At 50.8% G+C, this 22,404-nt stretch overlaps 2 protein-coding genes across 3 annotated transcripts in view; one reads left to right on the top strand and one right to left on the bottom strand.

Moving 5' to 3' along the window:
• Positions 1-2,864, top strand: part of CCNJL (cyclin J like) — a 50,786-nt gene extending 47,922 nt beyond the window's left edge. For both annotated transcript variants that reach the window (XM_032851708.1, XM_032851710.1), the window contains one exon: positions 1,208-2,864. In XM_032851708.1, coding sequence (XP_032707599.1) covers positions 1,208-1,631 — 424 coding nt within the window. In that variant the 3' untranslated portion in view covers positions 1,632-2,864. The remainder of the gene's footprint in view (positions 1-1,207) is intronic.
• Positions 2,865-10,636: 7,772 nt separating this feature from the next.
• On the bottom strand, positions 10,637-15,731 carry FABP6 (fatty acid binding protein 6). Its single transcript, XM_032851258.1, has 4 exons — positions 15,632-15,731; positions 14,277-14,452; positions 13,034-13,123; positions 10,637-10,719 (listed from the first exon to the last, which is right to left on the bottom strand). Exons 1-4 carry the CDS (start codon positions 15,696-15,698, stop codon positions 10,666-10,668), a joined length of 387 nt encoding a protein of 128 aa, XP_032707149.1. The 5' UTR covers positions 15,699-15,731; the 3' UTR covers positions 10,637-10,665.
• Positions 15,732-22,404: the final 6,673 nt, after the last annotated feature.

Raw genomic sequence — 22,404 nt, 5'->3', positions numbered from 1 at the left:
ACATACCCTTCTGAGTGTCTGGGCTGTGTGCTCTGAGCCCCGGTGCATCAGTCAGCCTTATGGACGGTTACACTGAGTCATTACACTCGTGATAAGCTACTTTCCTTAGACGTGGCCACAAAGCTGACCTCTTAGCCAGCTAAGCTCAGAGGGGCTTAACATAAGAGGCCTCAGTGGGAATACTGGGGAGGACATAGTGAGTGTATCAGAGAAGGTGCGTAAGGGCAGCATAGACCCATCACTATGAAACTGGTATTGAAGGAGGAAGCGTTCAGTGGTGACCGCAGGGAGGAGACAGAGAGAACTGAGAAGTCCCCGGAGCTGCACCCCATTCCTCTTTCACCCAACAGGTGGCAGCATCTGCTAGATGCTGGCCCCACTCACAAAGGGGCCAGGCCCCCTCCCCCACCCAGAGCTGCCTCCCAGCCTCCTGGTGAAGGAAGCTTTGCTGGTAGCTGGCTGCCTTTGTGTCGTTGTTCCAAACCGTCCACCCTGCTCCCTGGACCTTGTTTTAAAATGTGTTTTTCGAAGGTGCTCAGAGCCAGAGCATATGGTCTGGTCTGAATGCAGATAGGTGCCCCCAGATTCGCAGCCACCAGCCCTGCCTCTTCACCGTGGTGGTGGCTTCTGGGATGCCCAGCTTCTCAGATCAGAGGCCTCCCTGTGCTCCAGTCTTAATCTGAGTCTCTGCTAGATTAATGGAATTGCTATTTCAAGAAGCTTTATGGGAAGCTTTTTTTTTTAAAGATGGAAATAAACCTGTTTATCCCCTTTTCAGAAGGTGAAACTTGGGCCCCAAGGGTGGCTGACTTGAGATCGGTTTGGGGGTGCCCCGAAGGCAGAGGTTGTTCTCATCAGCTGCCAGGCCGTCCCTCCTGGAGCTTGTGCTCGGCAAGGGGCCGGATGGTAACCCGGAATTTATCATCTGGGGGGTTGACCGCTGAGATGGGCCAGTGTAGTGGCTTAGAGGACAGCGAGGCTAGTCTCCAGGGGCCCGAAGGGGTTTCCGCAGGAAGCAGATCCAGGCGTGGTCTGAGGTCTGAGTTTAGTCAGAGAAGAGCAGGGACGGCGCTATGGGCAGTGAGCATGGGCTGGGTGCGGCCGTGGGGTCACAGCACACAGATCTCGAATTCCACTTAGGGGCTCACTCAGGGGTCTGCTGCTATGGCCTTTGACCTCAGGTCTCACCCAGGTCCTCTCCTTTCAGAGCCTATGACAACGTCTTCAAGGACGCTGTCGCAGTCAAGAGCCAGACCTTGGCAGTGGTGCCCAGCACAACCCCCGCCCCCACCCAAGTGCTGTTCCAGCCACCCGCCTACCCCACCCTCAGCCAGCCGGCGACGCCGGGCCTGGCCTCATTCCAGACCCCCGTGCAGGACCTCTGCTTGGCCTATCGGGACTCACTGCAGGCCCACCACTCCGGGAGTCTGCTCTCTGGGGGCTCCGGCTCATCCCTCCACACCCTGTACCCCACCCTCCAGCCCCTGGATGTGTGCCCCGTGTCCCTCCCCGCGCCCCTCAGCGTGCAGATGGCCATCACAGCCGAACCCAGGCACTGCCTCGCTACCAGCTACGGAAGCAGCTACTTCAGCGGAAGCCACGCGTTCCCCACAGGCTGTTTCGACAGATAGGGCACCTTCGGGCCACACAGGGAGGCCTTGGAAACTCACCTGGGCAGAGGAAGAGGACACAGTTCAGGGGAGCTCAGCTGAGTGAGGCAACGGGGAAGCCGTCCCCACAGAGCCTCGCTGACTTTGAACACAGAGGGTTCATGTTCTTTTTAATGAAAGCCAACAAAAGAGCAAAATAGTCAATGTCATCCCTCCCCCGAGAGAATTCCTCTGGAAAACGTCTTCCACATGTGCAGCTGGAGTGCAGGAGGACGGCTCGGCCACAGTCCTCCGGAGGAGGGACCCGGTGGAGTGAGAAAGACCTGGTGAGAGGCCAGGAGACTGGACACCGGTCAGACCGCGAGCATGTCTGGTGTCTGGCATCAAAGACTTTATTCCTTGCCAGCGTCGGTGACATTGAACAAGGAGGGAATGCCTGACGTGTTCTCGGGACCCCCAGCGGATGCCGAATTCGGTGCTCTTTCCCTGGCTCCGTACAGAGGAGCCTGCGTGTGTTTTTGCCGGAGCGTCTGCCTTCTAAGGCATGGTGGGTGGTTGTCTTGCCTTTGTTGTCAAATCTAAAACCTTATTTGGCTTTTTAGATATTTCACCCGGTGCTGCTTCCCGAAGTGACCTAGCTTTCTGTTCGGTAAGGTATCTTGTTTACATACTGTATCAGGGATTTTATGATACTTGAAAATTCCTTAGGAGAAGAAAAAGGTGGATTGCCACATTGCCTGTCGCACGCAAGCTGTAGGTTCGAACCCAGCTTGTAACAGCAGAAAATGCGTTTTCAGAAGCATGTGGTTGGGGAAAGCCAGTTTCCAGGCTCTCACTTCCGGAAGATTCCACATCTTGGATGCTGTGTTCACCTCTAGAACTTCAACAACCACCCAGAGGAAAACGTGATTAAAGGGTAGACAAGGGTTTACCACTAACAACCCCCACCTCCCTCCACCATGGGCTTAATGGTGCACGAGGTTAAACCCAGCCGTGGCTTTGAGTTTGGCTAATAGGGAAGGCTAAAAATGTGGAGTATTTGCTTCATGTCAGCTGACTTGGGGAGTGGGCTCGTGCATGGGTATATGTCACAACCACTGACAGGCAAGCGATTGGTTGGATCGAAAGCCAGTATTTGGGTCCCTGCCGCGATTGGGCTCTCAGGAAGACTCCTGTAACCATGTGCAATATGTTTCTATTCTGACTCATGGCTTGTGCTCATTGTTTTGTTTGTTTGTATTTTTGTTGTTTTTTTTGTTGTTGTTTTTTTGGTTGGTTTGGGGTCAGGGGACATGGTGTTCACCCATCAGAACTGGGAGGTGCAAAGAACCACAGAAGCAGTTTTTGTTTGTTTGTTTGTTTGTTTGGAGAAGATCCCATCTCGGTTTTCTTGGCTTATGAGCCAGTCCAGGAGACTGGCTCAGGGCCTGCCAGGGAGGCAGCTACGTGCTGCTGAGTTGGATCCGAAGGTGATTTCCAGAGTGAGTGGAAGCTTCCGCGTAGAAGCGGAGTAAGAAGAGGTGACGGGCATAAGGGCGCTGCTGCCCCTTTGTCACTCGAGTGTGGGATAACTACACGATCGTTTGTTGCTTTTTTCTTTTTCGTTTGCCAACCTCCTTCTATTTATGTGAAACTGGTTTGGATTCCAAGTTAATATGTCCATCTGTTCTGGGACTGGGGCTTGTGAGGGGCCCCCCAGTAGAGCTCCCAGCCAGCCCAGCAGCAGAATAAGGCGTCCTGCAATAAACATGTTACCTGCTCTTGGTCTCTGTTCTCTTCCTGCCCTTGTCCTCTCCGCCAGCCCCCAGGGGTGTCTTCCCTCCTGCTGGGAGGTTGACGGGGTGGGGGGTAGTTGTGGGCAACATGAGACTGGCCACCGTGGAGCTGGGTGCTGCCCCCCGAGTTGGAGCTGGGCCTCCCTGGGGACACCCACGGCGGAAGTTGAGGTTGGACACCCCAGCTCTACCAGTACTGGTCACGGTTCTCTCTCCACAGAAACGGAACCCGTTGATATATGTAGCCAGAGAGATGCGTTGTAAGGAATTGGCTCACCCAGCTGGGGCTGACAGGTCAGGTACTGTGGAGGGAAGGCCAGGAGGCTGGGGTCCAAAATGTGTGGGGCAAGCCAGAAACTCAACACTTCTGCGACAGTCTCTGGGGAGAACTCCTTCTCCAGGGGACCTGTTTTTGCTCTACAGCCCTCACCTGACAGCATGAGCACACACACCCGCCACGCACACACACAGAGAGTAGTCTCCCGTACTTAAGGCTTACTGATCGGAAGTGTCTCAGGTGCCTTCCCAGCGACACCTGGACTGGGGTTTGACTAAAAGGCCGTGCACCGCAGCCTGCCCAGGTGACCACGTATGACTCACCACAGCCCCTTACTGGCTGTCGGGAGGCAGCTGCCTCCACAGCCCTGAGCCTCCATCTTCTCACCTTTTGAAGTGGGGGTGATAACACTCACCTCGGAGGGTTCTCCTGAGGATTATGCGAAGTAATGCACGTCAGAACCAAACATGAAGTCCCCTTCAGGATGCACCATTGTCTTATGTGCCAGTAAGAAGAATTAAAGGAAAACCTACCAACTAGACCAGGGCACCATGTTTAAGATACTGCTGATGAAACACTGCACTCTTCTGTCAGGAGGGTTAAAAAGTAAAAATTTGTGTACCATAGAATCGATGATGGAATTTGCTGTCAACCTTTCTGGGGATGTGGTGTAAGTGTGGCGCTGAGTGGTTCTCACAAAGTACGGATGCCTTCAGTGAGGACGGGAGGTGTGGGGAGATACACGTTCAGGGCATGAGGCTGAGGTCCGACCCCTGGAGCTGTTTGGGAACCATGCGTGTTGACAGGGCAGGGCAGGGCTGGGGATAGGACTCCCCACCTGCCGTGTGCAGGTCAGGCGAGGGAGGAGGCTCTAGGTTTTGGAGATTCGACGATAAGTCATGGCTTTACCAAGAGCACCCACTTCACTATCCCTCTGTCTTTAGGCCTCAGTTTCTCCACCTGTTACTTTAGAGATGGTTGAGTAGTGTGGTTTTGAGCTCAAGAAGGGGACTGAGCCACAGAGGTCCTGGGCTCCTGCCCGCCTTCGCCCCGAGGGATCCTTTTGTACTTCTCCCACACATGGGCGGTCCGTGTTGGATTTGATTTGTGCCCATGCTGGGCAGTAGTTCGGAAAGCTTGAAAAAGTGCAGAGATGCATTAAAGGCCCTTCTGGGGCTGACCTCTGGTTCATTCCAGAGATTTTCAAACCTGAGCAACCTGCACAGTGGCGTGGGGCATTCTCCAAGAGGAGTGGGGCCTGGAGATCTGCATTTCTAGCTGGCTTCCGGGTGACTCAGACGCATGTTTTCTCTGACATTCCAGCGGAGGACTTCACACAGGGCCTGGTTTCTGGCCCAAAAGACAGAGCAAGGAAACCGCATGCCTGTCTGAATTTCTGAGCTGCCTGAGTTCTAAACGTAGACCTTGTTCCATGCTTATTAGTTCTTTGTTCGGTGCAGTATTTCTTTTGCCAAGCCGTGTGGAGGCTTGGGACATGCAGATCCATTTTCCAAGGAGAACCTACTTTCCTTTAGGTTTAACATCGTAAATGCCTGGATTGGTGTTGGGGTCAAGGTTCCACTTCCTCGTGCCTTTTGGGTTCAGACTCCCCCTTTCCTGTTCTGCCACCAGCATGCTCCTCTCCCTTCATCCTTTCCATCCGTGATTCTCAGAGCAGGGCCCATTCTTGCCTCCTGAAGGACGTTTGGCAATGTCTGGAGACGTTTTGGGTCATCACTAGTGGGGTGAAGGGTGGCAGGCATATAGCAGGTAGAGACCAGGGACCCTGCTGAACATCCTACAGCCCAGGATGGCCCCCACAAAAAAGAACAGTCGAGCCCGAAGTAACAGCAGTAGCGAGGTTAAGAAGCCTCAGCATGTGTTACCTCCCAAAGAGGTCTGTAAGAATCCTAGTCACTCATTACTCCTCTTATTTTCTTCATAGCTGTTAAAGCCATCTGAAATGATCTTGTTAGTTGGCTTACTTGGTTTGATGGTGGTGCCCTCAGCTACTTTCCCCCAGTAGAAGATGAAGGTGACGGTGGCATGAATCATAGCTGTTAGCATTTATTGAGCATTTACTGTGTACAAAATGCAACGCTAAGGAATTTGCTCCTCTTGTTGATAATCATCCTAGTAACCCTACAAGGTAGGAACTATTATTAGCCATATTTTACAGGTCAGAGAATGGGGGCATGGAGAAGTTATTTGCAGTGGGGAAGGCAGGAGCCACAGTTCACACCCTGGCAGCTTGAATCTGTCCTGCCGCCTTGTAGTACCTCAGTCAAGGGCTTAGGATGAGTAAAAGGCTCTGTAACGGTCCCAGCTAGCCACTGCACTCACCTGGTGGGGAAGACATGACAGGATAATGGATATGGGTTCATAAAAGAGAATGGTTGCCAGCCATTTGTTCTCCTGATTGACGATGTGGCAGGCAAGCTCAGCAACAGACAGAAATACAGAAATGGCTTCTTGCACATCTGCCCTAGGCTAACGTGATTTATGGCTCCATCTGTCTTCGCCCAGCAGGCTTGGATCTGAGAGGGTTTCCCTGAACCCCATGTGAAGGTGGAGAGCTGGGACCAGGCTTGGGGCTTTCCCAGAGCATCCCCTGGGAGGAACCCTGCCTCTGGACTGGCTCTGCCCATCCCTGGCACCACATGCCTAGGAAAGAATCTTACCAGCCCTCATTCACCTCATTCTCTGTTCCTCAGGGAAAACCTTTGTGACTTGAATTACCGCAGAAAGGCCATAGCATTTCGCAGGAGTCTCAAGTCCAGATGCCCACCAGGACCAGGCAAGTAACGCAGTGAGTCCAGCTGGGTGACTGACACAGCATGATGCACTGGGTACTGCGGTGAAACTAGCGTCTCCCTAGAGGATATGGCTTCTACTCCACTCTGGTCAGTTAGTACCTTTCAGGGACATAAGCTCCGCATTGCTGAGCCTTCAGAGTTCCAGAGCCACTGGAATCTGTACTTTCTAGGAAACCTACTAATTTTTCATTTAATTTAAAATTAAATTTTAAAAATTCTTAGCACAATAGAAGACCAATAAAATGCATTGTAAGTTAGAATAGTTCTTAGGCTGGAAGTATGAAACTTCTGGTATATAGGTGAGAACATTGGGCCTCAGAGGTGGAAGGTCGAGCTTGTCTGATCTTAGCTAGATGACCTTGAAAAAAGCCACCACTCTGCTCTGAGTCTCTTATCTCCCCACTTCTAAGGTGGGAAGGCTATCAGCTTGGGCTTATGGTAACTAAGCATGGAATGTATAGTATCATTATTCAACAGTGAGTATTATGAGAAAGAGTGTAAATAATTGGGCCTCTCCCTTCTTCGGGGACTCAGGTGAGTTTCTGAGCTTCACTTCTGACCTAGCTCTAGCTTCTAAGGAAGAACTCGAGTGGTCTGGCTTCTGCTGGGCCAGCTCTGACCAGTATTTCAGGTTGCTGCCCTGGATGGACACAATGGGCAGGATACACAGGAAGTCATGCTTTCTGCAAACATGGGAGGCTTGGGACCCAGAATAGTCTCCAAAGTCCTGTGTGGCTGGGGAGCACTGCACAGGGACAGTTCTCTAGTCTCCATCCTTAAGAGTACAGTTCAGGAGGACTGGCATAGGGCCTAGCTATCCTTCTAAGAGGACCCTCAGGAGATGCTCGTGCACAGCCAAGTTTGGACACTTCTCCCTGCTCTAAATGCTCTGACCCTGTGTGTGCCCATTCTCCCCAGTAGAACTGCAAGAGAGGCCCTTAGAGCTGTTTAATGAGCGCTTAGGATGTTCTAGGGCCTGTATTTGACACTTGGCTCATGCTCGCTCTCTCAAGAGCTTGTATTATTACCACCATTTTCCAGACCAAGACACTGGGGTTCAGGAAGGCTCAAGGTCTCAATATGGGCAAGTGGTAGGAATTGGTTTCAAATTTAGAAATGCCTGTCTGAGGAACCCATGTAGCCTCCAATGCCATGTCACCCGTAGATGACACATACACTCGGCCACCAAAACCCAATCACTCAGATCTCACTGCCCGCCCTTCGCCCCGCCCCCCCAACAGACACTCCCACCTTGTCCTCGGCGCGTCAGGTGGGTGGTGGAGCGCCACCTAGTGGTGGTCTATGAAGATGCTTTGGAAAGCCCCCGCTTCGCTGGATGAGCTTGCTGGGAGGGAAGCAGTTACCCGCCCCCCCGCCCCCCCCCCCCCGTTAGAGTGAAAGAAATGACTCCCACGGGTCAGGATGGAAGTCACGAAGAGACTGGGATACAGGGCCCCCGAGTTGAGGCCTGTGGAGTGGGGAGTCACTATAGCATCTCAGACAGTGCAGCAAAATGACGAAGCTCTTATTTCTGGAAGCCCATGAAAGTGGGTTTTTACCCTTAATCCTTGCAACTCCCCCATGACCCAGGAAGGAAAGGTCTTTTTGGTCCATGTTGCACACGGACAAGGTAAGACTCACAGAAAGCCAGCAGCTTGTGCCCGTGCCTGGAGTCAAGTGAAAGAAGCAGCTAACCCTCTCAACATTGCTGGTTGGGAATGGCGGTGGTGATGGTGGAGGTGATGGTGGCTGGTCATCAGCTCTCATAGCTCTCATGGTGGCAGAATGTGGGATGGTGGCTGGTCAAGCTAACTATTTAGTGAGCTTGTAGCATGACAGCTCTACAGGTGAGTACAATTATTATCCCCATTTTCAGGTGAAGAAACCGGCTCAGAGGAATGGGTGAACTTACCCCAAGGGGACAAAGCTTCTAGGCCATGGAGGAGGGATTTCAAACCCTGTCAGTGTGTCCCCAGAGTCAAAGCTGTCAACCTGAGAAAGCCTCCCTGCCAAGATGCCGTCAGAGTGATGCTTTCCTCCGGCTTGCTTTACTACATCTACCACCCCCCCCACCCCCGCCCCAGAAGCTGGATTGAGAAGCTGTAGCCTCCATCAGGTGGCAATACCAAAACCCACATTATTCTCAGAGACACTCCCTGTCATGTGACCGTGTGCAATTGTCTTCCCCTCTCTGAGCTGCTGTTTCCGTATCTGTGAAATAGAGTTTAAACTAGTTGAGCTCTGAGGTCCTGCTTTTCTATGCGTGTGTGACTTTAACAATACTGGCTTAAGAATTTCTCCCCTGCTAACCATTTGAATTTGTCCTTGAATCAGTCGCCAAAGTAAGAACAGTCTCTCTCCTCTCCTCCCCCTCGTCCTCCCTCTCCCTCTCCCTGCCTCCCTCTCCCCATTCCCCCCTCCTCCCTCCTCTTCCTTTCTCTCCTATTCTCCCTCCTCTCCCTTCCTCCTCCTCCCTCTTTCTCTCAATCTCTCAATTTTCAGCCTAATTATGGTTAACTCTCTGTTATTTAGAGACTTATTATCCAAGCTCATTATGAGTAATTATTCAGTCTGGAGGGGAAACAGCAACACTGCTAGTTTAATTTAATGCTTACCTAGTTCACTTAATTAGCAATAAGTCTTGGCAAAACGATGGAATGCACGGGTACTGGCTTGGTGGGAGGTGGGGGGAGGCTGAGTGCTGTTCTTGGGAAGATAAACAAGTTTCAGGGCAGAATGTGGGAGGAGGCAGGAGGGAGCTGCCAGTAAGCTGAGCCATGTCACCAAGGATGGGCTGTGACAGTGAAAGGCTGTGCATTACAGGGGCTGGAAGCGCCTTGGGTCAGGTAGCACTTATGAGGCACCTGCTGTGTGCTAGACCTTGTGCAAGGCACTAGCAAGCCTAATTTCTAAGGCCCCATATCTGGGACTTGGACAATCAAGATAATTTAGATGATCAGCTCTCATAGCGGGTACATTCTCTTTTCAGTAGCCTTGCAGTAATTTTGATTTCACCAAGGACAGTGTGGCTTACTTGATGCTGCTTTTCCTGTTACATCTGTCTTCACTTAGGGAGGCCGCAGGCTCGGGGCTCTAACGGGATGTAGCTGTTGTCCAATTTTGGCTTTTTTGATAGTTTTCATCGATTTATGGAAAAAGATGTTAAAATGTAAAAGTGATGTAAAGTTTCTATTGTAGCAAAAATAAGTGAATTGTCATATAGAAAAATATAGGGTAAGAAGTCAAGGAGGGGTCCTTGGGGGTCCAAGGAGGAAGGAGAATGGGAAAAGGACTGTTCAGTGCTCTGGGTTAGGGATTCTCTGGCCAGGGCACAAGCCGCCCCCCACCGCCCCGTGCCCACTCCCATGCCCTGGACAGACAAAATCAAGCAGGGAAGACCCAAAGCCTTCCTCAGAATCCTGGACTCAGCTCCAGGAACCCAGCAGGAGGTCAGACCACCTTCAGACCACCTTCCCCAGCCAGCTGAAGCCCCTCACAGTGTCTCCCAGGCACTGCTGTCCAAACTAGGACATCCCAGGTCCTTCTTGTCCCTCTTGGCACTCCCATGGCCCCCTTGCCATCTAATACTCTCTCATTTCTCCTCAGTCCCTTATTGGTCCTCCTGGCCCCCTCTTGTGCCACTAGGTAAACTGAGGCCCGGAAGGATGCCTCCACAGCCAATGAACAGCAGAGCCACGGCCATGTCAAAACACATTTCTGGCCAAGTCGTGGTGTCTTCCTCCTTCATCTGCCAGCCTTGGAGGCCAGCAGCAGGCCCCTCTCCTGGAAGTGCCCCCCACCACCATCTGATACTCCTGCCCTGCAGCCCACATGAAGAGTCAGCATGTTAAAGGAGCCCTGTGTCTCTACCCTCAGAGAAGCGGATGGCAAGGTGGGCAAGAGTGCCGGGAAGTGTGCCCTCCCTGCTTCTCGAACAGCAGGGGGTCAGGAGTATTGCTGTCCACATTCAGGCCTTCCTCTGCCACACTGCTGAGCCCACAGGGGTCTCAGGGCCAAGGTTTGCCCTGTGTAGCCATCCTCTGGCCTTTCCCACCCTTACCCAGCTAGAAACTGCCCCAAGACACCAGAAAACAAAAACAAAGACAAAGAGGTTCAGAGCAAACAATGTTTTCTTATTCCAGCTTTCCTGGTGGCTGTGGGGCCCCCTGTGACCCCCACCTGGCTGCTCAGGCCAGCCTCTTGCTCACACGCTCATAGGTCACGCCTCCGATGGTGGAGATCTGAAAGAAGCAGCCAGAAAGAGGGAGTCACTGCAGGGGTCCCTAAGTGAGACGGAACACAGCTCGGGGAAGACAGGCCTCCAGTCCCAGCCGCAAGTAGAAGTGAGCAGGTCGCACCACTTCTCCGAGCCTCAGTTTCCCAATTTGTTACACAAGCTCCTATGTAGATTCAGTGAGACAAAAGTGCTAAACAGATGTTAGGGCTGATGGGGCTCTTTGTATTGTAACCTTCCATCTGTCCACTGAAGTTCACCTACTCCAGGCACTTCCCTTGTGTTATCCCATTTAATTCTCCCAACAATGCTGTAGGATTGTACCCATTATAGAGATGTGAATACTGCAGTCTGAGGGAGTCAAGTAACCCCTTTAAGATGGAGAGGCCACACTCAACTTCACCACACGGCATTTATGGGGCACTTGTGCTTGGTGGTGGGAAGATAGAGTTCCTGCCCTGGAGGAAAGCAGGCAAGGGGAAGCTGTCCAGTGAAGGTACAAGGGGAAGCTGTCTAGTGAGGGTGCAGTGCTATGTCCCAGCTCGAGGCCCCTGAGACCCAGCAGAGGAGGAAGCCTTCTCACAAGAAATGAGTGGGTGACAAATGGCATCTTGTGTAAGCAGTTCTGTCAAGGGCAGCCATGTGATTGGCACCGGGAGCAAGATGGTGTGGAGGGGGAGCTGCGAGCCGGGAGGAGGCTGGGACTTGGTCTAGAGCTACGGTGACCTGGAGGGGGAAGATGGATGCCCGCCTAATGCAATCCCTGTTGGTGAAGGATGGAGGTGTCCAAGATGATTCCGGGCCTCTAGAAATGGGAGATAGGCAAGCAAAACAGCTTTTCTCTGGCACCTAATCCGTGTGCATGCCTGTGCCCTTGTGCATGCGTGTGTGTGTGTGTGTGTGTGTGTGTGCGCGCTCGTGACAACCCTGAACTCTGGGCACTGCTCACAGCACGCAGTCTCCATAGTCAGGAGCCTCTTGGAATCAGGAAGCAGGTTTGTTCAGTTCGGGAAGATTGATCCTCCTCTTGGACACAACCTGCTTCTGGTTCTCCCGCTCTGGGTGCTCCCCACACACCTCACAAGCTGGGAGCTTTCCTTCTGTGAGTCAGAACCCACTGGCTGACATTTCATGTAACAATGTGTCCAAAGCATTTATCGATTTTCTAAGAGGTCAATTTCCATCCAGGAAAAAATGGAGAGTCACTTTTGTTCTTTTATATATATGTATTTTAAAATACTGTGCATCTCTTTATTTTTAGTTTTTGTTTTTTTTTTTTTTCCAATTAAAGACCCACTAGCCTGGGGAGAGCTGGCAAAAAGCCTAGTCTAGAAGTCAGCCTTTGGAATCTGCCTCCACCACAAACTAGCTGTGTGGCTTTGAACAAGTTACGTGTTATCTCTGAGCCTATATGGCCTCTGTAAAAACGGAATAATGGGAGGTCATGGAGACTCTTCGGCTTCTAGCTGGGTTTGAGATGAAGGAAAAAGAAAACGAGGGAGAAAAAAGAAGAGAAGAGGGGACAAGGCGGTGGCAAACCCCACCTCCCGCATCACTTCCCTTCTGGAGAGTCTTGGGGAGGGTAGACTGGACCCCAGGGAGCTCTGGCCCAGGACATGTGCTCCCAAGGGGAGAACGAAGTGTGGAAGAGCCGACCTTTGCTTTTAACTTCACATCCATTTCTTTCACCTGGGGAAAATTCTGGAACCCCGGGGGAAGAAACAGAAGTGAGATGAAGGGAGAGCAGCACCTCCAGTCTGTTTACAGAGCACCGGGTGTGGAAAGGGTCTGGCCACAGATGTGTGTGTTACCCCTGCCAGCATTTTTTTAAAGGTTTAATTCATTGCCAATGTTTAGTAGTCTGAAGATTTCACAGAAAAGTGCAAAGTTCCAGCTTCTCTTAAAAAATCAGAAGATCGAGCAGGGAGGGCTTGAAGTCCCTTGGGGGAGTGGAGCAGCATGGTGGCTGCCATTTCGGGGCCCACCCAGACACCCCCCTTGGTTTAAACTCGGGGGAGGGTCCCATGGGCTTCCACGCTTGGGCCACTGAGGCGGCAGAGTCACTGCCAAGCATCAGTTCCCAGCACTGTCAGAGAAGCTAGGTGCCCTCCAGTTAGCCACTCAGCTCCCAGCCCCTCAGTGCCCTCACCTGGAAGATGGAGGGGAAACATCCCTACCTAGCAGGGTATCGTGAAGGTTGAACGAGATGATGTCCCCTGGGCTCTCAGCACAGAGCCTGGCACGTGGGAAATGCCCCTAGAGCCAGGGCTGGAGGCAGAAGAGTGTTCTCATCATCGTCCTAGGAGCCAGCAGACACTCACCTCCACCAGCTTGTCACCCACGATCTCCGAGGTCTGGCGATAGTTGGGGAACTCCACCGTGATCTTCCCACCCTCCATGTGCACGGTGGCCTGGAAGAGAAGCATAACACGGAACCCGAGCTGGCAGAGGCCCCCAGATGCAGACCAGTACCCTCTGGGATTGGACTTGGCTCGGAAGCGCAGGACACAGACGACACACACAAGTCCCTCAACCTCGCTGTGCCTCAGATTTCTCACCTCTGAAATGGGGATAGTAACGGTACCTCCTCCAGAGTTCCTAAGAAGACTGAAGGATTTCATAGGACATATGGAAAGTGCTTAGAACAGTGCCCCACACGTGAGGATCGCTCCTTGTTAACTGTGGAGTTGGTTAGGATCCTTATTGTTAGGATAATGATGATGTCATCTGGGATGTGGATTGCAGCATTGTCATCGTAAGCAACCTAAACAGCCATCCGAGCTCTCCACCAGTGTCTATCAATGAGGGCGTGTTAAAGGAAGGGTAGCATTGCCATACTGTAAGATACTGTGTGAGCACTAAAAAGAATAAGGCAAATTGATCCATGCTGACACAGAAGGACATCCTGAGAAATTGTTAAAATCCACAAGTGCCAGAAGATGAACATTAGGAGCACTCATTCTGTACCGTGGCAGCCATGGCTGGGGGCGATAGAGGGGACCCAGCATCAGTGGAAGAACTGTGGGATCAGGTCGGGTTAAGAGAGGACAGTCACCTTTTACTTCTTTCTTACGTAAGATTACAGTTTGGGACCCACGAGAGTCTGATTCTAGGGCTATGCATCTGTAGGCTATGCAAGAAGGCAGCCCGAGCAAATGATTATGGTCTCTGAAGCCAGGCTGTCTGGGCGTGAAGGTCTGCCTGTGCTGTGTGACCAGGGCCAAGTGACTGAACCCCAGGGCTCAACTTAACTCCCTCCTCTGTAAAATGGGATAGTAACTCGTAGGATTCACTGCATTAACATGTGTGAAGTATTCAGCAGGTGTCTGGAATATACATTAAGTGCTTGGCAAGTGTTAACAGTTTTTAACAGTGTCTGTTAGAGACCGAAGCATTAAGAACGGGGAGTGGCTAACTTGCTGAGTAACTCAAGCGTTTAAGTCTGGACGCTAGCCTCGAGAGCCGAGCCTCAGCTTGGGGTGCAGCCCCAAGGAACAGGGCTTGAGACCAAGAAGTTAGCCAGAGGCTTAGGGAAAGAAGGAAGGGCAGCTAGTGGCCTCTCACCTTGAACTTCTTGCCCCCCATGGTCTCCATGTCACACTCCTTGCCGATGGTGAACTTATTGGTCATGGAGTGGCCGCCCGGGTAGTGCTGGGACCAGGTGAAGTTCTGCCCGTCCTGCTGCACCTCCGTGACAATCTTGAAGTTTCGGCCCTTTTCGATAGCATCACTGGGGAGTCCTGGCCCAGGAATGAGCAGAGCAGCATGTAAGAGCTGCTGACAGCCTGTGGCTCTGGGGGAAGGCTTTCCTTCCTGGTGGCAGGCTAGCATGATGGTCAAGAGCACAAATCCCAGTTCTACCATGAACCAAGAGCTTGGATACCTTTCTGAGCCTCAGTGTTCCCATCAACAAAATGGGGGTAATAAGGTCCATTTCACAAGGCTGTTGCGAGGATGAAATTAAAGTGATTGTGTCTTGTAAAACTCCTGGCATATAATTGACAATAAATACTAGCTGCTCTTCTGACAGCACTATAACACAAATATAACAGACACTGCCACGCTCCCAGGGTCCTAGATGAACGGGACCATCAAGACTGTCTTCTAACACTGGTGTTTCACAGATGAGGCAGTGAAGACCCAGAGCAGGAAAAGGGCTTCCCAGCCTCTCCTTGGAGGCTAACAGCAGAGCCAGGTCTACCACTGAGACTGGTGCCATTGCAATTCTACATGAGGCTGTTGTAGGTGAAACCAAGTCACCGTTCCTTCTGGGCCACTCCCAGTAACTGACTCAGAAGGGCTCTTGTCTCCCCAAGGCCCCAGAGCGCACATGCTCTGCTCTCAGGGCCTCTCATCCCCTGGGGGCTCCCTCTGACTCTTGACAATGGCACTGCCTCTACTTAGAGAGTGCCCCAGGATTTCTGCAGGAGTGTCACAGCTACGGTCCCATGGGTTCCTCACAATGGGCGCTGCAAACGGAGGAGCGGTGAAGGGGAGCGCTTTTCTAATCTTGGCCCACAGTTCCTAGTGCAGTAAGAGGCCTATGTTTGTTGAATGGCCAAATGAATGCATGGCTTGTCACACCTGGTCTCTGGGTCACCTCTCCCCAGGCACCACTCATCATCTCATCACTGGGTCCTGGGTGCTCATGATCTCTGCCTCTAACTGACAGCATGACCTTGGGCACGTCATGCTGAGGCAGCCCATCAGGAACCCGGGCTGGCCCTCACCTGTAGCAGGTCTTCAGTGTATGTATGAATGAATGAGTAAACCAGTCAAGTCTGCACCTCACCAACTACTGGCTATGTGTCCTCAGACTAGTAACTCAGCTTCTCTGGGTCGCAAGGAGTTTGGGTTGGTGGCCCCAAGCTGGCTGTGACAAACTAATTCAGGGAAGGGGTCCTCATGCCCTCACTCACCGAGGCACTTCATGAACTCGTCATAATTCTTGTCGCTCTCGAACTCGTACTTGCCACTGAAGGCCATGCTGCTGGGACAGCTGGAGGATGAGGAAGAAGGGTCGTGGTGCTGAGGGGCCCGGTGCCCCAGCTTATAAACTCTGCCGTCACACGCTGGGGCTCGGCCCCTAAGTCACCCCACCTCTCCCTCCAGTCCTGAAGAGGAAGCAATTGCTGTTTTACAATGTGGGCAGGACCTAGCCCAGCGAAGCCTTGAGGTTGTTCACCTGGGGGAGTGCTCCCTCTGCCACTCCCAGCAAGGGCGATGGCAATGCCAGAGCTTCCAAGGTCTCAGCCACCTCTGCCCTCCCTCCCTCCCTTCATCCTTCCCCTACCTTCTAGCCATGCTCTGCACACCCCTTACTTACTTGTTCAGCCCCTCACTCAGCCACCAAAGCGCTTGGAGCACCTACTGCTTGCAGGACAGGCACCGAGATGACATGGATGAACGAAACATATACCTCCCCCCCAAAAACTTCCAGTCTAGTTCAGAGACAAAACGCAGAACTGTGGAGGACCCTAGTGCAGGCAGGATGTGACCAGTCCCTAGACAAACGCCCATGTGTGGCCTGGGGCACAGGGAAGGAGCAAGCCGGCAGCTGGGGGGCGGGGAATCTTTGCTAGGAGATGGCATTTGATGCTGGTCCAGAAGGAACCATAGGACTTGGATGTTTAGAGAGACAGAGGGTTGGAGAAGGTGGGAAATACAGGAGACAATACTCTCGGATGAGGGAACAGTGTGATGGAGGTGGGAAGGGCCATGACGAAAGGAAAAATGAGTTTGACTGCAGCAAAGAGCCCTGCAAGGAGAAACAGAAGCAAGGTGCTGGTAATGCCAGTAAGGTCAGGCAGCAGCCCAGGGGCCCAGGGAGCAGCTTGGAGCAGGAGCTGCCAGGGTGCACCAAAGACCCGACACATGCCAGCCACAGGCCAGGAGCTCGGTGGATTTTGTGTTGTTCGAATCTCACAGCGGGCAGGGTGGGGGTTCAGACCCCAGACTTCCAGGTCCTGTCCCACCTGTCTTACAGGACCGCTCCTTAGATTCGACTGACCATAACTTCTCTGAGGACTTTCCTTTTTTTATTATTAAATATGAAAATTTTTGCAAGTCGGTCTCTTTTTCCAGAATCAGCTCTTCGTGAATCCCCATCATTTCTTTCTTTTTTTTTTTTTTCTTTTTGAATCCCAATCATTTCTGTCTAAAGCAGACCTCACCACAGCTCTGGGACCCAGTGATTTCTGAGCAGGTGAAACCTACTTTGCCCCATTTTGCCAGTGTTCAGTCTCCAGTCTTGGAATTCCTTACTCCTGCCAGGGGCCTTATTTTTTAGAAGACCATAAACACACACACATACACACACCCACATCCTCATCATCTTTATCATTGTCACGGATTTTCTGATAAGTTATATATATTAACATTTCATAAGTCAGAACAATTAACAGTCCTGTCACTTGGCAGAGATGGCCCTTGATAATAGTTTGTATCTATCCTTCTGAACTTAAATGTATACATATACTTCTTATGTAAATGAGACTGTATTGTGCTGTAACCAAGTTTCTTTGTTTTTTAAATTTTATTGATTTATTTTGAAAGAGGTCCACAAGCAGGGGGAGCAGCAGGCAGAGGGAGAGGGAGAAGCAGGCTCCCCACTGAGCAAAGAGCCCAATGCGGGGCTCGATCTTAGGACCCTGGGATCATAACCTGAACTGAAGGCAGACGCTTAACCCACTGAGGCCCCTGGGCAGCCCTGTAACCTCATTTTTTTGTAATGATATGGGTACATGTCTGTATCATGACGTGAAGGTAAATCGTATCCCTTTTAGTTCATATTCTATTGTCTGTATGTTGTAATTTACATAGCTATTGCTGGATTTTCAGGTTATTTCTAAACTTTTTCTATAACAAATAATTCTGAGATAAAATTTTTTTCAGTTTTATGCCCTTGACAGTCAGCAAATAGTTCTTATCTACATTAACTGTCTATAGATTTTCAAAAGTGGTGGCAGGTACTTAGGCAACCAGCCTAGAGAGCTTGTTTGGTGATTCTTCATTCTCGTGGTGTTTTCTGGACCACCACACACCGAGACGGAATGGAACATTCCTTATTCCTTTGGCCCAGATGGCTTTGTTGAACGTGGCGTGAATGTGCGGATCTGGAGTTCCCATCTCTTTCATGGCACTCTTTGAGTGCCCGAGGGGCGCTTCCTGAAACCCACTCTGTGGACACTCCTGTGAATGGTGATGCTGTGTTCTCTGGTCACTACCCCCTGCCGCCCTTCTTTGCCGGAGCCGCTCTGCCAGGGCTCGGTTGGAAAGTTGAAATAAACGTTCTCTTTCACTCCCTGGTATACATGTCAGATTATTTACTAAAGGATGAATTTCTAGATGGGAAATCCCTGGAACAAAGGGGGTTTGTATCTGTGTTTATATCTGTTACTCTGCTGCCTGTCGGAAAGCCTAGAGCCGTGTCCGCTCGCACCTCGAGCATGTGAGGATTTCCCCTCTTCGATACTGATGACGACAGAGCAACAGCAATAATGGCTACATTTATCAGGTGTTTATTATGCACTGGGCACACTGCTGAGTGTGTTACACAGATTACCTCATTCATTCTTCAAAGGGAGTTTATGAAGTCAGAGTCATTTTCCCCATTTTGCCAAGGAGGAAACAGGGCTTTAGAGGAGTAACTTGCCCAAAGCCACAGAGCCCCTGTGGAGAGTGCCAACGACTGTCAACAGCATTTAAAGAAAGTTCCAAATCCTCCGTAACCCATCGCCCTGACTCAATAAGTGTTCCTTTTCTTCTGCTTTCTTCCTCCCTCTTTTGCTTTTCTGTTTCCTCTCTCATCCTTGTTTTCTTTCTCACAGACCTCAATTATGGCAGATAAATAAGGGCTATAATCACTACATAAATGCAATACACCACTCTATTTTTCTTTGCTCAGCATTAGTTTGAAAACACAGTCCCATGTTTCCATGGAGCTGCCATGTTTATTATTAGAAATAGATGCATAATGTTTACTGTTGGACTTTTGGTGGGCCCAGCTTACTCCATTAAATGTGAGACCACAGTGAGTTTCTTTATATGATTTTTTTAGAAAGCATTTCCTTGAAGTAAAACCCCAGGATGGAATCACAAAGTTATGGGATCTGGAACATTTTGTTTTTAAAGATTGATTGATTGATTGATTGACTGATTTGACAGAGAGAGGGAGAAGGAGTAGGGCAGAGAGAGAGGGAGAGGGAGAGATGCAGACTCCCCACTGAGCATGGGGCAGGGGCTCGATCCCAGGACCCCAAGACCATGACCTGAGCCGAAATCAGGAGTCCAACGCTTAACCGACTGAGCCACCCAGGCGCCCTGAGGTTGTGTTCTTCACAGTGCAGTCTTGTGAAAGGAAAGGAAGGCTTGTGAAAAATAGAAATTTCTGGGCTCTGACCCCCAGAAATTCTGAGTTGGCAGGTTGGGGGGGAACCCTGGAATCTGCATTTGCTACCCTCCCAGTGGTTGTGCTGCAGTTACCCTGAGAAACTCCAAGCCAGAGGATGTGCAAAAGAGCCAGCAGGATGGACCAGCCAGCCTCCCCAGGGCCCCACCTAATTTCCTTTCCCATTGACCTCCTTCTGCATCATCAGAACTGTTTTTTCCTCAATAGCTGCTCATCCAAGGTCAGCATCAAATGCAGGCAGGCGTGGTGGGGGTGTGGGACAGGACGACATTGGCACCTGGACACCTGACTCAGCGGTGCTCCTTTCCCCTTTGTGGGAGTTTACAAGCACATCTGACCCTGCATCCCTCCTCCCACCCAGGCCCTGCCCCTTTCCCTTTTCAGCTGGGGTCCTTCAGTTACTCGTTGTGAACCTTCCAAGAGGGATAAATGAACTCAAACTGCCTCCATATCACAGTGAGGTTTTATGGGGCAATTAAGCTAACAGAGAGACTCTACCCCAGTGGAGGTCAAGAAGAGCCCCAAGGCTAATGCCCCTGAGCCACCCCCACTTCCCACCTGGACTCTGGCTCTAGCCTCAAATCAGCCACCATTATTCTGAGAGTAACTAGCCTAGGGAGTGAGAAATGCAGGTGCTTTAGTCCCTGGTTGGAGGAGAAGCCCTCCTCCTAACCTCCCCACCCCAGGACCTTCTAGCACTTTGCTTGGAGTAAGTGATTGACTGGGGTTACACATACCTTAACCAAACCTCCTTCCACTTCTTTCCTCAACCAAAAATCTGCAAGTGCAACTTGGAGTTGATCCTAGAGTGTCAAGGCTCAGTGGGATCTTTGAGGACAATTTATTCCATGATGATTTTCCTAGCTGTGCTCTCAGGAGTCAGAGGCTAAGAAACTCAGCATTCCCTCGGGACACCCAGTCAGGACTTTGTTAACATACCATTTGAAGCAGACGTGTTGGAGACTCTGAGGCTGTGCAGACGTGTTGGAGACTCTGAGGCTAAGAGGACAGGGTTTGAATCCCAGATCTGCCACTCACTGGCAGCGTGACCTTGGACAAATCATTTATCTTCCTGTGTTTCTGTTTTCTCATAGTTACTTAAATAAGTTAATTAATAGGCGCTTGGGTGGCCCAGTCGGTTAAGCGTCTGCCTTCGGCTCTGGTCATGATCCCAGGGTCCTGGGATGGAGTCCTGCATCAGGCTCCCTGCCCAACAGGGAGCCTACTTCTCCCTCTGCCTGTAGCTCCCCCTGCTTGTGCTCTCTCTCTCTCTCTCTCTGTGTTTGTCAAATAAATAAAATCCTTTAAAAAAAAAATAAGTTAATTTTTGTAAAGCATTTTTCACAGAGCCTGGCATATCTCATTTCATTGTGCTTTGCTTTATTCTGCTTTGTAGATGCTCCCTTTTTTTTTTTTTTTAACAAAACCCCATGTTAAGCAAGTCTACCAGTCCTATTTTTCCAATAACATTTGTTCACTTTGTGTCTCTGTGTCACAATTTGGTAGTTCGAGCAATATTTCAAACTTTTTCATGACCATTATATTTGTGATGGTAAGCTGTGATTCGTAATTATGACTCACTGGAAGCTCTGATGATGGTTAGGATTTTTTTAAAAGATTTTATTTATTTGACACAGAGAGAGAAAGAGGGAGTACAAGGTGGGGGAGCAGCAGAGGGAGAGGGAGAAGCAGAATCCCCACTGAGCTAGATCCCAGGACCCTAAGATCATGACCTGAGTCAAAGGCAGATGCTTAAACCACGGAGCCACCCAGGCACCCAATGGCTAGCATTTTTAGCAATAAAACGTTGTCTTTTCAGACAGCCACTACTGCACACTTAGTAGACCACAGCATAGTGTAAACTAAGTTTTATATGTGCTCAGAAACCGGAAACATCGTCCAACTTGCGGTGGTCTGGGACAGAACCTGCAATGTCTGTGAGGGTTGCCTATGTGTAAGTGTTATGTCAGTGTTGCCAGGGCTGGCCAACTGTGTGGCTTCAACGCTACTGTGTCTAGTCACCAGCTTTGCATTCACAGTCCTCTCCCTCTCTGCCAGGTGTCAGAAGCCCCAGAGTTTGGTTCGCATTCTTGTCTGTTCTGGGAGCACTCACTCCCCTGGTGAGTTCCCCTGACCAAGGCTTTAAAGACCAGCTCTATGCAGATGGCTCTCCAACTGCTTGCTCATCTCAGACCTCCCCTGCGGACTTACACCCAACTGACTACCCAATAGCCTTGCCTCATGTCTTATGCCACCTCAAGCTTAACATGTCCCACAGCCCTGGTCTTCAGCCCCCAACAAAGCCTCCTTGATTGCACTGCTCCAGCTCAGCTGATGAGGAATCCCAGGGACCAGCATCTATTCTAAACCTGCAATGTGCTAAATGTTTGACAGGAGTTATTACTCAGTTCTCTCAACCAAGCGGTTGGGTAGGTCCTGATATCATCCCTACTATGTAGATGAAAAAACAGAGGCTCAGAGATGTCACACTCAGGTGTTAAGTGGAGATGACAGTCTGGCTTCAGGTCCCTGCCCTCATGTCCTCTGACTAAATGCAGCAGTTTAGTTCAGACGGAGCTTCCAGAACCAGCCAGGACTTGGAGACCATTGTTGTTCTTGCCATACTTTAAGAGTGATCCCAAAGCGCCAGGCACCATGCTGAGTGTTTGACACAGGACACCTCGAAATTCCAAAAGAGCTATTATTATCCCTATTTACAGAAAAGAAAGTCTAGGCTCAGAAAGGTTAGGTGACTTATCCAAAGTCACACAGCTTGTTGTTGATGATGCTTGTATTTGAACTCAGTTCTCTCTGACCTGAAGGGTGCTGAACGCCGCTGTGGGTCCTGCCAGATCTCCGATGACGCAGAATGTCAGTCTCTGGTTCTAATGGCAGAGTTAGGACCCATGCGTTCTTTAATTCATCCAATCTGCATTTCCTGAGCACCAGGTTGTGTGTTAGGGGCAGCGATACACAGCAAGAGAAAGCAGTCCCCACCCCCAATAAATGAAGCTCCAGCCTCCCAGATCATCCCCTTTGCCCCACTCCACCCCCTAATTTTAGGCTCACTTCCTTTCCTATACAGCCCGTTGATGCATCACGTCCTCTGCCAGGACCATCAACTGGGCTGGGCTGGGCAGTTTGCGTCAATGTTCATTGGTTACTTTGGCTTCCTGGGCCCCATCCTTGAACACCCCCCCCCAAAATTGTCTTTTCCACCTTCCATCTCCAGGACTGCTGACTAAAATTAAAAGAAAAGGCCCAGTGCAGTGGAAGGGAGGG

Source organism: Lontra canadensis, unplaced genomic scaffold, assembly GCF_010015895.1.
Source record: "Lontra canadensis isolate GAN:19392208 unplaced genomic scaffold, GSC_riverotter_1.0 scaffold5, whole genome shotgun sequence".
Lineage (NCBI taxonomy): Eukaryota > Metazoa > Chordata > Mammalia > Carnivora > Mustelidae > Lontra > Lontra canadensis.
Note: the sequence above shows the minus strand (reverse complement) of the source record. Positions and strands in the feature narration are given on the sequence as shown.

Bases quoted from the DNA above. Each gene is read 5' to 3' on its own strand.
- FABP6 (XM_032851258.1), bottom strand. From the start codon at position 15,698: ATGGCCTTCAGTGGCAAGTACGAGTTCGAGAGCGACAAGAATTATGAC. The intron at 14,453-15,631 runs GTGAGTGAGGGC...TTCCTGGGCCAG, and splicing joins CGAGTTCATGAAGTGCCTCG to GACTCCCCAGTGATGCTATC. The intron at 13,124-14,276 runs GTGAGAGGCCAC...CTTCTCTTCCAG, and splicing joins TGGGGGGCAAGAAGTTCAAG to GCCACCGTGCACATGGAGGG.